Below are 13,507 nucleotides of genomic sequence, written 5' to 3' on the forward strand. Positions count from 1 at the left end.
ACAGATGATTGGAGAAGAGTTAGACATTATAGTTTTATAGGAGTATTGAAGACATGAAAATTTACCTATGTTCCAAACTGCATCAACAGATTAAGTGGACTGTGTGAGTTATGATTGACTGTCATGAACTTTGTGAAGAAGAATGTATACCCATAACAGATCTTTAACTGGTAATTATTTAAGGTTTGGCAATGGATCTTATCATGTTCATAACTTAGTGATGATGTGCTAGAATCCATGTGTAATTATAAGATGGTGGTTGAGAACCTACAAGGATCAGAATGTGACAAGAGTTTGATTGCTAAATGTGCAGTGATCATTCAATGGTGGAATTTGTCTAAAAATTTGTTGTAATAATTTGTAATGTATTTTGGTGGATTTTTTTTCCGTGCTAAATGTAAATTCATTTTATTTTGAATGTAGTTAGGGTTATGTAGCTGACCTAACTGAAAAGTGTATTTAGGGCTAGTTGAGAAGAGACTTTGTGTCGATGATTTGAGAAGAAGGTGTTGTCAAATTAGATTTAATTTTTTGTATGTGTGTAGAAAAGTTGTGTTGAAAAGGATCTATACTACCAAGCAAGGAAGTGATGTGATCAGATCATTTTCCCTATTGTTCCCTAATAGTTACAATAGTTTGAAATCCCTTAACCGAGTAGATCCTAACAGGTCTTATATTGTAAATACCTTCATAGAGTGGCTAATTAACTTGAGTTTGAAATCCTCAAACAAGGTTACTCCTAACATGGTAGAGCTCCTAATAGGGCTGAGGCAAAATCCCTTGACTGGGTGACTCCTAACAGGGTCTACTCTTAACCAGGCATATTGTAAGATCTTAACTAGGCTAGGCCTTATCAGGCGCATTCCAAGATAGTGCAAATATTTTGTGGGTGCTAATTCCCACTGCGGTTTTCCCCATTTGGGTTTCCACGTAAAAATCTTTGTGTTCATGTGGTGGTTGCATTGTTGATTTTTGAATTTGATATCTTTACTATATTTGCATAATGATGAACAATCAAATGAATTATTTGGTAAATCTTCTTAAGGAGATTGTTTAAGTAGTTACCGGTATGGTTTTTTGAAGTATTGTAGAATTGTGTTACTACTGATTCATTGCCCCCCTCTCATTAGTAATTGGATCCTTATAATAACAGAGCCCACAATAGAGACAGAGAAAATTCTAGCTAAATGGTCACTAAGAGGGAGGTATTTCCAGGATTTAGCAGTTTTGGGATCACCCAACTTGATATTATTCCTAATAAGTATTTTCTATGGCTCATTTCCTTCCAATGCATGGAATATCCATTTAGTTGCTAAGGCAATCCCTTGACATTTAAGGTCCTTCAGCCCCAATCCCCTGATAGCCTTCCCCATACAACACCACTGCTACTTGATTGAATGATCCTTTCTATTCCCTTTTCCATCTAACAACAAGAAATTTTTGTTAATTTTTTTAATATGATTAATTTGCTAATTACCGAACATCCGTGCACCGATGCATAGTATATACTATTTGAGGATTGAATTTTTTGACATATTGTAAATAATTGGTATGTGCTTAAATAAATAGTAATGAAACATTGATATACAATATCAAAATATAATTACTTTGAACATTGAAAATCCATGAGGGTGTTTTCGTATATGCATTTTCATTGTATATATTTCTTATTTTAAAAATATAATGATTTTATTTTTGAAAGATTAAATGTGAAGTTTAATTAACTTGATACAAAAATAATATATAAATCATTATTTTATAATTACAACTTAAAACAACCTCAAGTTTAACATAGCAATCAAGTAAGGTATTTGTTGGTAACCTTTGTGCAAACCTTAGCCACACAAAACAAATTTCTTATGCATAGATATTAAAAGTGAGGCATATAAATAGAAAGTCACTTAGGAATTAACCAATTTGTAGGTGTTTCTATGTGGAAGAGCATTGTTAGGACTACTCAAGGCAGGGCTTCATATTAGACCAACATCTTCATTCTTAATATTAATTGAAATATAATTTTGGTTGAAAATTCAACTTTAATTGCACATTTAAACTATTTAACACTTTCATTGTTATCAAGAACATCTTGAGAGAGTTAATTAATTTATTTACTTAATTAGAAAAAAATCATTGACAAGTATATGTTATTATTAATGAGATAAATGTTGTCATGGTGTGAGTCCCCATTCATGTCAAGGGTCAAGGATATATATCTTAAGGTTCTTGGAAAATTATATTTAGAATGAGGTAAGATGTAGAAATTCTTATCTACCAACATGGGATCTTTTACATCTCTTCTCATACATGAAAATTATCTACTCAAGTTTAATATAATGAGAAAGTGGTTAAAATATGAGGGATATGATTGACAACAATATTAAGTTAAACTATTTATAAATGTAAAGTAGGGGATAATACTATAAGTTTAGTGAGCCAATTTTTTTTTATCAAATTATGTTTTTCATTAAAGAAAATTAGGTTTTGAAGGGAGCCAAAACTGTTACAAAAGGAGATCAGTTTGGAGTTAACAAGACATTAAGCCAAAGTAGATAACAACAACAAAACAACCCCATAGCTAAAGATATTCAAGAATAACCACTAAACGAAGCTGAACTAAGATGAGATAGAACAAAGTAAAGAAAGGGGATCAAAATAGACTGCCACCTACTATTATTGCAATTGAATTCAACAAGTAACTCATAACTAATTTATACACAAAAAGAAAGAATCTCTTGCCTTATTTGTGAGTAGGGAATTATAGTTATTGATGGTCTTAACTTGATACCCATGTACTAAAATTTACTATAGTATAAAATGGTATGGTAGATAAGTACTCATGTGATTTTAACCATCATACATAATTTTCTTACTTTCTAATGTGAATATTTATATACATATTGATTATAACTATATTGTTATTAAAGCTATGAGATTTCCACAATCCATTTTGCATTTCTAGTGTATTTTTTTCTGGATTCGATTGTGTGTATATTTTTCCATCAACGTTTCGAATCACACTCCGTGATTCATCATCAGGATGATAAGAATTCCCAAGACATGAAAGATGTTGAGTTGCAGATTTGAGGCAAAATATAAAGAGGAGAGGGGTGGGGGAAGGCACGGGAAACAAGGAGAGAGGAAAGAGAAAAGGAAAAGACCACCTGAAGGATGAGAGACCTAAAACACTCCAAGGAATAAACCACCCACAAAAAAGAAAAAAGGAAAGCTCAGCACCATAATCAAAACCACTAAAGAACAAAAAAGAAGAAGAGAAAATGGGATAAAAATAAGAAACTAAAAGAATAAAAAATGATTATAAATACATAACGGAATAACCACAAAGGCAAAGACCAAAAGACAAACACCAGAAACAAATAAGAAAAGAGAAAATTACAATTCCAAAAGAATGAGCATATAAAAATAAACACACGAGGAGGTCTAAAATCAAATATAAACTAAATAAACAAATAGGAAAATAGACCAAAGGGGGAGAGGGCGATGCATAAATGAAGAAGAAAGAGGAGGAGAAGTCAGGGAGGGGGGCGGGGATGACGCTGGAGGGCAAGAAGAAGAGGGTGCCACGAGATGCTAAGGTTTAACCCATCGTCTCGATTAAGATTGGATGGGTGCTGAATGATAGCAATGGCCTCTTTAACTTTCCTCTTGAAAAAGTTGTTCTCCCTACACAATACCTGAGTGTCCTCTAAACAGATATGATGCTTGGTAGTTGATGAATGCTCAGCTAAGGCTGATTTGAGGGCACGTTCATGCTTAATGTCGGCACTATGCTCTTTTATTCGAGTCATGAACGAACGACCTGTTTCTCCAATGTATGGAGTTCCACAGGAGCATACAATCTTGTATACACCTGACTCTGAAAAGGCATCCCTAGTGTCCTTAAGCGGTGGGGCATGCCTCTTGATGGTGGAAACAGGTTTGAAGGCACAACGGAGACCTTTTTTCCCAAGGATTTTTGAGATTTTGTGAGAAATGCCTTCAACATAAGGGAGAGAGTCATACGGGGCCTGAGATGGAGAGGGCACGGGATTCGAGATGGAAAGGAAATGAGATTTGGCTTGGAGGAAGGCCCGAGTGATCTTCTTGTTCGAGTAGCCATTCCAAAGGAAGACTTGACGAAGATGGGAGAGCTCTTGGTCTAAGTTATCCTTATCACAAATCCGATGGGCTCGTAAAGCCAAGGTTTTGAGGATCCCAACTTTCTGGCTATGGTGGTGATGAGAAGACGAATGAAGATATAAGTCAGTGTGGGTAGTTTTGCGAAACACCTGACGACCAAGGGATCCGTCAGGTTTTTTACAAATTAAGACATCGAGAAAGGATAAAAGGTTGTTGGATTCAAGTTCTTTGGTGAAGGTAATAGACGGAGAAATGTTGTTGAGGTGAGTATGAAATTCCTCTAACATGTCCAAGCCATGGGGCCAACATACATTGGTGTCATCCATATATCGTTTCCACCATTTTGGCTTGAGGGGGAAAGAATGTAAGGCCACCTCTTCAAAATGTTCCATGAATATGTTGGCAATGACCGGCGAGAGAGGGGAGCCCATGGCTACTCCGTCAACCTGTTCATAGATAACACCTTGGAAGGCGAAGAAGGTTGACCTTAAGCAAAGTTCCACTAAAGAGGCGATTTCCTCATTGACCTTAAGCTTGACAATCTCTATGGCGTCTAGAATAGGGACCTTGGTGAAGAGGGACACCACATCGAAGCTCACAAGAGTGTCTTGAGGGTCCAACTTAGTGTCCTTGATAAACTGGACAAATTGGTTGGAATCTTTGATGAAGGAGTTGGAGTTACCAACAAGCGGAGAGATTAATTTGGCAAGAAAAGCGGCTAACTTGTAAGTCGGAGACCCAATGGTATCGACAATGGGTCTCAAAGGAATGTTGGCTTTGTGAATTTTTGGGACCCCATATATACGAGGGGTCACTTCCTTAGACGGAAGAAGACGAAGTTTGGTAGAATCATCCAAAGAGGAGTTAGAAATAGCAGATCTAACTGCCTTCAGAATCTTCGGGCACGGGTTACGAGACAAAATTTTGAAACTACTGGAATCTGAGAGGAGGATTTCCATTTTGGCCAAGTAATCAGGTTTGCTCATAATGACCGTGGCATTGCCTTTGTCAGCTCTTGAGATGATAAGGTCATTATTGTGCATTAGATTATTGAAGGCCAACAGCTCAGCTTTAGGGATGTTGAATTTAGGAGGTTTGGCATAACGGAGCGCTACAGCACAATCTTGTCTAACCTCTTCAGCAACATCAAGAGGAAGGGTACGAACCACATTTTCGATCTCGATGAGGAAGTCGATGTGCGGAATGCTGCGAGGAGTCAAGGCAAAGTTAAGACCTCGCTTGAGGAAGTTGAAAGCGAGAGGATCAATGTGGGCGGGAGAGAGGTTGACCACAAGTTTGGTCTCCCAATTACTAATGGGGTTGATGATAGGGGCTGACCTAGGAAGAGTGCCGAGATTCAAGGCGGGGGGTGGGGGGGCTGAAAAGACATAAGGACAGGACTGCAAGGAATGGGATGAGTTCACACCGAGGGGAGTGGTCGGGCAAGGTTTACGTGGAGGAAGATAAGCCACGAAGGATGTGTCCACCTCCTCCGTAGGAAGAGCCGGTTGCGGTTGGACACATGAGCATGAAATACTAACCTCACGTGCTCATTCTTATATTTGTTTATTTAGTTTATATTTGATTTTAGACCTCCTCGTGTGTTTATTTTTATATGCTCATTCTTTTGGAATTGTAATTTTCTCTTTTCTTATTTGTTTCTGGTGTTTGTCTTTTGGTCTTTGCCTTTGTGGTTATTCCGTTATGTATTTATAATCATTTTTTATTCTTTTAGTTTCTTATTTTTATCCCATTTTCTCTTCTTCTTTTTTGTTCTTTAGTGGTTTTGATTATGGTGCTGAGCTTTCCTTTTTTCTTTTTTGTGGGTGGTTTATTCCTTGGAGTGTTTTAGGTCTCTCATCCTTCAGGTGGTCTTTTCCTTTTCTCTTTCCTCTCTCCTTGTTTCCCGTGCCTTCCCCCACCCCTCTCCTCTTTATATTTTGCCTCAAATCTGCAACTCAACATCTTTCATGTCTTGGGAATTCTTATCATCCTGATGATGAATCACGGAGTGTGATTCGAAACGTTGATGGAAAAATATACACACAATCGAATCCAGAAAAAAATACACTAGAAATATATTGTTATTGTCTATAAAACATGTTTGATATGATCAATAATTCCATGGTTGTTAAATTTGGGAATGGGGTTTAGTATAAATTTCCTAAATATTCTTCTGTACCTCTAACCCATTTTTTTCCATCATAATATTCTGATGGACATACTAGTGAGAAGTGGGTGAGGACAACCAGGGTAGGGCATATGTAGAAGATTTGGATCCATGGGTAGATGGACAAGAGAAGTTATATTATCATAATTTAGTTGGTATTGACTCTGAAATCCTAAACAAGGCTAGTAACAAGATCTATAAGTTAGTGGTGGACGATTTTCTAGAGGATGAGTCAAGTAACCCAAATGACAAACTAGGTTTTGAAAATGATTTATTTTTAAAGAAAAAGAACTTTAGAACTAACCAGGTCTTCACTAATGTAGCTTAAAGATATAATTTCTTTAGAACTTCTTGGGTCTTAACCGATACTGCCTAAAGAACCAAGGCCCTCTAGACTTCTTCTATATTCACCTATGTAGACTACTGAACCAATGGTCTTATTATCTAAAAGGAGGGGAGCCCCATATTTACAATTTGATAGGATAATAGAGGAAAAAACTAAATTTTCATAAAAACCCAAGACGAAATTATAGTAGGTATCTAAGCCACAGTGTAAAATCACTAACTATACAGACTATTGAACCAATGGCCTTATTTCCTATCTTTCAAAAGAAAAAAAATGTTGGGAGCCCTATATTTGTAACTCCAAAGGCTAGAAGAGCCAAAAAGTCAAAACTCATATAAACAATTGAAGAAATTACGATAGAGATCCAAGCCACACTTAAAAAACACTAAGATCTGAGAGAGTGAGGAGCTTTCCCCAGAAGCATTGAGGATCATTTTATGTAATGTTAGGGACATCAATGAACCTAACCAGAGATGCATAATAAAAAATCCACTCACCTTACTCAATAATGACATTTTTCTAATCTAGGAAACAAAGATTACCTTTGAGAGAATGGCATGTTACTTTAAACTATGGATAAAATTGAAGCTTTCTAGTCTAGGAGTTGAAGGGGTCTCTGGTGGTTGGTAGTATTGTGGCATACATCTTAAATTGATATTAAAATTCTTGCTTCTAGGGATAATTGTCAACTAGTTTTTATCAGCTATTTAAAGTCTTCTTTCTCCTTTTGGCTATTTAAGCTTTAAGGCCCTAACAAGACTACCCTTGAAAACAATTATGGAACTTCATAAGCCTATTTCTTTGCTCGAACTTGACAATATCCTTTTTTTTTTTGTGGAGGTTTAAATCTTCTGCTACATGAATCTAAGAAATTTGGAGGCATTATTCCCCAATTAAGCACTTTGGCAAATTTAAAAAAAAAAATTACTTCATAATTGTCTTTATGACTGTATCTCTACTAGTGGTAAATTTAGTTGAACTAATAGGAGGAAGGGATTTTGTACATCTTAGAAAGGTTAGATAAAATTTTTATGTTTCATTAATGGTTTGTAAGTAGTCGTCAATTTCATCCATCAATTCTAGATGCAATATTAGACAATTTTGTCATCTACTTACCCTTATTTGTGAAGTGTCACAAAAATTTACTTTTTTTTAATTTCATTGTTATCTAGGCCCCATTTTAGCATTCCTTTACTTTCGTTCCCAATATGCTTGACCCTACTCCATTCAGTATATGTTTCTAGCTGCATTGTTGTATTTATGATCTCTGGTTCTAATTTAGACTTGCTTTGGAGGTAGCATGGCACCTAGGGCACACTAGTACACTTATTTTGGCCCCGAATAGAAACTACATAATAGTCAAGTTGATTTAGTAGGAATTTTTTTCCCATGTCTGCTTGCTCCATGTTTTGCACCTCAAAATGTTTTGGAGAGGTAGATAAGCATGGTATCCTCCCTCTGTTTGAGAGATATAGATTACAAGGAGAATATTACTACACCAAATTCTCAAGAGCAAGTGATCAAATGTCAAGACATTGAAGACTAAGAGTTTGTGGCAAATCTGCGCATTTGTGATGGCATTCATGATCTTCTCTTCCTAGGTCAACATCAGGCATATTGATGATTATTTCGACACAAAAATGAGCTATTAAGGTATAAATATTTTAATTTAGTTCTAGCTACTTCTATCTAACAACATGCTTCAAATTTTAATTCCAATTTAGTTTAATTTCAAGGTTAACTCAAATATCAGTGTTTGACTTAAGAAAACCCCTATTTCTTCAACAATCTTTATAATTTGAAGTCACAATTATAATTGAAATCATATTGATTATTTTTATTTCTAAATCATATAGTTACAATCTTACAATTTTTTAATAGACGAATAATCAACTAATTCAAAATATCATTCTTATTTATTCAAATAATAATAGTTATATTTATTAATTCTATCACATTATTAAAACGAAAAGTATTATACACCTAATAATTTCGAGCGACTTCCATTTCTTTAACAAAAAATTTGAAAGAAAACAAAAGCTTAGCAGGTTCTTAAGACAAGGAAAATTTAAATATATTAACTTATGGTATTTGTCTAATTGATTCATTAATAGAGTGGTCTTAACAGAAGCTTCAAATATTAATAGAGATTAAATTGGTTGGTATCCACTATGCTCTAAGACTTTGAATTCCTTTTTCCAGAATTTGTTTTATTTACCTTATTAACCTTAAGAATTGTATCCACTACGCTACAAGACTTTGAATGCTACTTATACCGATGTTAAACATAGGGCTCTCACTACAAAAGGCTTACATTATTGTGTTCGATCCCATATCAATATTCATCTTGTAATTGATTTAATTCAGTTGAGACGTGTAGATTTCTACGTTTATTATACAGTTGGAAGGAGAAGATTTTTCTATGAATTCATCGTAATAAATTTGAAGAGTTTCATCCGTGTAAAAGTGACAACACCGCTTCTTGTGTTCTTGGTAATGTTTATTGTCAATCACTCTTCCAACAGCATTACAAGTATGGCGCAGGCACGTTCAACGCCAAGCTGCAACAGGGATATTGAATATCCTCGTCCAGCCCCAAACAAGTTTCTATGCAGCTTGGAGCAGTTATTTTGATTCAGTGATCAAAATAATTGATGTCCCTTTCCGAGAATTAGAGTTACTTTCCTTCGTATTCTGGTTCATGAATAGTGAATAGAACTTTCTCGCACTATTGGCACGACCCTTTCAATGAAATAAATTTATTTATCAATTGGTTGTTTGGAATGAAATTCGTTGAGGACATATATTATTTTCTATTATATAAGGAGGGAGACGGCTTTGAACTGAGAACAACAGAGAATTACATAGTTAAATATTCAGACAAAGAACAATCACTCAGAGACAATACAAAAAACAGAGCCCACCTTTCAAAAGTAATAAAAAACTTTCATAGTTTTGTAGCTATTTCTGCACATCCTAACTAACCTCGAGCGTCTCGACTTATCATCCCACTTATAAATATTATTAGTAAGCATACTACTCAAGGTTTTAACAATAACATCAGCATAGAGCATGAATAGTCGTATGGAGGGGCTGGAAAAGATCAATGTCATGGTGGCGGAGTACATATCCATTAACAGTGATCCTGAGAAAGATCTTGGCGGTGAAGACATTGTTGTTGGCGGCAAGAAAACTATGGGCCCTAGTTCTTGGACCAAAAGAAGGAGCAACAATAAGGGTACCTCTAGGTTCATTATGGAGGAATTGGAGGAAATCAACAGGGTTACCATCCAGAAGAACAAGGAGCCGGTGCACTCGATTATTTGAGTGCATTTATTTTGTTTCCTGTGTTTCTTTTTGCCTTTGTGTCCAGTCTGGCATGCTCCCCTGTTTTGCTGTTGGTTTCTATTTGGTTGGTTGATGGCCAGTTTCTGTAAAACTTTTGGTTTCGAGTCCATGTAAAAATTGTTTATCTTTATCAAAAACATCAATAGAGAGCATATTGCTAAAAGTCTGATCAGTCCTATCATAATGAAAGTTAACATTAAAGGGTCACAGACCCAACACAACATCCTTAATATGAACATAAACAAAAAGGAACAAAAAACCAGAACCCAAGGACTAGCTAATCCTTCTTAAGAAGATTCCAGTCCCATTAGCGTCTCCCAAGATTGTATTCCTAGGCGTCCATCTTCTCCTCGTCATCGCTTGCAGCTTGTTCTATCTGGACCTTCTTTGCCATCTTCTTCTTGTTCTTATTAATCCTCCCCTGACCAAAAACCATCACTAGAATAGTATTCATGATAACCTCATCCGTAATGCAGTAAAGGGAGTTTAAGGCATCACATAGGTTTTGGATTTTTAGGTTTGTTTCCTCGTTCCACATCTCAAGAGTAGAAACTCTCTTCTTTGGCTCCACTAAATTCTCATACACATTATTGTTGTCATCTTCTTTAACAGGGAAGTCTTGGGAATAGGGGACTATCTCCTTATCACTTGACAAATTAGGGGCCTCAAGACTATGTTCTGGAGTATCTGAATCCTCCTCACTTTCACTAATCTCATCTCCTATTTCCTCTTCTTCATTTTCCTATTTAAAATTCTCTTCAGGGTCATCCTCCTCCTCCTAGAAATCCTCATCCTTAGGATTGTCAATGGAATTATTATCCTCCTCCAAATAATAAATTTCCTCCAGATTTTTAACATTGGCCATGTTATCATATTTTTTTGTTTTCCTCTTTTCTTTCCTTAGATTGAAGCCTAGCCGACCTTCTTTCCCTAGAGTTGCTATCAATTTTTTCCTATTCTGAAGGTTTGCCCTCCTCTTCATCCTGGTTTGCAGGTCTAGGTCTATGGTTATACTTTTTCTAGCAAACTCTCTGTCTGTATTTTTAGCTTTAATCGAGGAATTATTAGGGGTTTCAAGCTTTCTCTTATCAGGGATCACATCTAGCAAAGAAAGCTCCAGGGATTCATTATCCAGGAGAGAAAGGGTTTGTTTTCCTCTTTTCTCAGTAGAGGAGGTGGAGCTAAGCAAACACTGAGACATAGGGTCGACAAGCATAAGCTTGGAGGACTTACCTATATTTTTCTGAGAATTTTCTTCTTTCCAAAGCATAGGGGATAAACTACTAAGCATGGGAAAGTGGTTCATAGGAAAATCGTAAAGAAGATAAATAAGGCCCTAGTGGAGTGGGGGATTGGTGCCATTTTGATGCAGGATTCTAATGAAAAAAATAGAAAGAAAGGAAAATTAATTTTCTCCCCAGGCCTAATATGATTGAGAATAGGAAAATTATAACTGTGCACAGTAGTGTATCTACCTTCTAGCGCAAAATACTTCTTAACATAATAAATAACTATAGGGGATGGGTTTGGGCAAATCCAAGGGACCATAACCATTCTGAATTGCCTTTGGTTTCTCCCCTTTCTCAAATATTTTTTTCATAAACCCTTTATAGTCACTACTGCTACGTCTTCCACCTATTCACCCATATTCGATAGACTAATGACCTCCACTACATAATCCAGCATCAGAGTGAAGGAGATCCTCCTGATAGTCACAATACCATTCTACCAAGAGTTGTAGAACCGCCCTGTCAGGGCCTTATTGTAACCCTTCATAGCCAAAAAGAAGGGGGTAAAACCAACATTCTGAAATAGCTCCCAAATCTACTCATTGTAATAGAGCCCATCATATTTTTAAGGCTCAGTTCTCTTAAGAGACCCCCCCCTGTCATAAGTAGGACAAGTAGAGCATAGATTATATCTATGAAAATGACCCAAGAAATAGCTCAGATTCTTCAAAATCATATGAGAACATAAAGAAATATTTCTGGAAAGGTCATTTTTTTACTTTTTCCCACCATTGTCATCACATGTGTGATGTCATTTCAAATCATTAAAATTTAAGGCTCTGCAAAAATAAAAAATGTTGCCTTTACTTCTAACAAAAACCCAATCTAAAGAGATCCATTTGAAGTCATGAGCCTTTGTTCCTCTAGTAGCCTTAATACCCTTCGGTTCCATGTCATCTCCATCATACATAGTCCAGCTAGAAAAAGAACACATAAGCATAAAGCTCCAAATCACTAAAACCCTACCCGTCATATTGTAGGGGCCCACATAATTTTTTAAAAATTGAAAAAAGGCGGTCATGTAAACAAGTACTCAAAACCCGACCGTTAGAATGCTTGTTGGTGTCTGCCCTTCTTCCCTTATTTACATTTAAGCCTTTTATGAGCCAGAGTCTCTTTGAGATCCTTAGAGCTTTCACTAAAGTTAAAAAATCACCAATCCTTATACCTCAGACCCTGATTGGCAATAAGGTCGGCCTCCACATTTCCCTCCCTATACGTATGCTGAATAGTAATGTTCTCAAAGAGATTAAGGAAACTTTTACAATTGTTTATAATCACATGGACCTCCGAGGGGGGGGGGGGGGGATGGAGTTATTAAGATAGTCAATGATCAACATTGAATCTCCTTCCAAGATTAAATTCGCCATCAAGATATGTTGAAGCCTAGAGAGGCAAATCGAAAACACCACAAATTCAATTCTATTATTGGTGCCAATTCCCGAATTAGTCCCATATCCTTCAATCAACCTTCGCCCTAATATTTGATTAAGCCACCCACCTTAGACAACTAGGGTTGCCTTTAGATCATCAATCAAAATTACACTTCTTGCAACCCAAATCCAGAGGGAGCCAAGTGCCTCTTTTTCTTAGGAACAAGTTATTCCAGTTAAGATTCAAGAAGTTATGTTGAATACCCCATTTTTTTATTAAGTGGAGGTCCACAAAGTAGGTTAGACCTTAGGGATTCCTGGGGATCCTACATTGACATTTTCTCTCACCTGCTATTTTATGATATTGGTGAGAACATTGCTATTTTTCCTTTCTTCTTTGAAAACTCTTTTATTGTGTTCCTTCCAGATGTTCCAGGCCAAAATTGGGAAATTTGAAGCCACAAATTCTTAGCAACAGGGTGAGAGTAGGGGCTCATAGTCCTCTAATCCATGAAGTTTCTCATGGTTTTAGGATGACTCCAATAAATTTTCAAGTCCTTTACAGTAGCATCCCAAATCTCCTAAGCAAAACTATAGTGTAGAAAAATATGATCTATACTTTCCATGTCCTTAAAATAAATCTCACATCTGTTGGCAAAGGAGAAGCACTGCTTGTTAAGATTATCAATAGTCAGAATCCTTCCATGAGCCATAGACCACAGAAAAAAGTTTATTTTAGTAATTAGGCCTTTGATCCTAATTTCTTTCCAATTGAATTTCTCTGCAGGTTCTACCTCCATATCCTAGCAAGACAATTTGAAAGTGAAGGTTCCTGATGAAATAA

At 36.2% G+C, this 13,507-nt stretch overlaps 1 protein-coding gene across 1 annotated transcript; it reads right to left on the minus strand.

The window, feature by feature from the left end:
• Nucleotides 1-3,530: 3,530 nt before the first annotated feature.
• LOC131044502 (uncharacterized) lies at nucleotides 3,531-10,111 on the minus strand. Its single transcript, XM_059211556.1, has 3 exons — nucleotides 10,015-10,111; nucleotides 4,021-5,515; nucleotides 3,531-3,681 (listed from the first exon to the last, which is right to left on the minus strand). The coding sequence occupies exons 1-3, from the start codon at nucleotides 10,109-10,111 to the stop codon at nucleotides 3,531-3,533; spliced, it is 1,743 nt and encodes a 580-aa protein (XP_059067539.1).
• Nucleotides 10,112-13,507: the final 3,396 nt, after the last annotated feature.

Source organism: Cryptomeria japonica, chromosome 9, assembly GCF_030272615.1.
Source record: "Cryptomeria japonica chromosome 9, Sugi_1.0, whole genome shotgun sequence".
Classification (NCBI taxonomy): Eukaryota; Viridiplantae; Streptophyta; class Pinopsida; order Cupressales; family Cupressaceae; genus Cryptomeria; species Cryptomeria japonica.

Coding starts and splice junctions, on each gene's coding strand:
- LOC131044502 (XM_059211556.1), bottom strand. CDS start 10,111: ATGGACTCGAAACCAAAAGTTTTACAGAAACTGGCCATCAACCAACCA. Junction 5,516..10,014: donor ATGCCAGACTGGACACAAAG/GCAAAAAGAAAC, acceptor ATGTCTTTTCAG/CCCCCCCACCCCCCGCCTTG. Junction 3,682..4,020: donor CCCTCTCCATCTCAGGCCCC/GTATGACTCTCT, acceptor GGTATTGTGTAG/GGAGAACAACTTTTTCAAGA.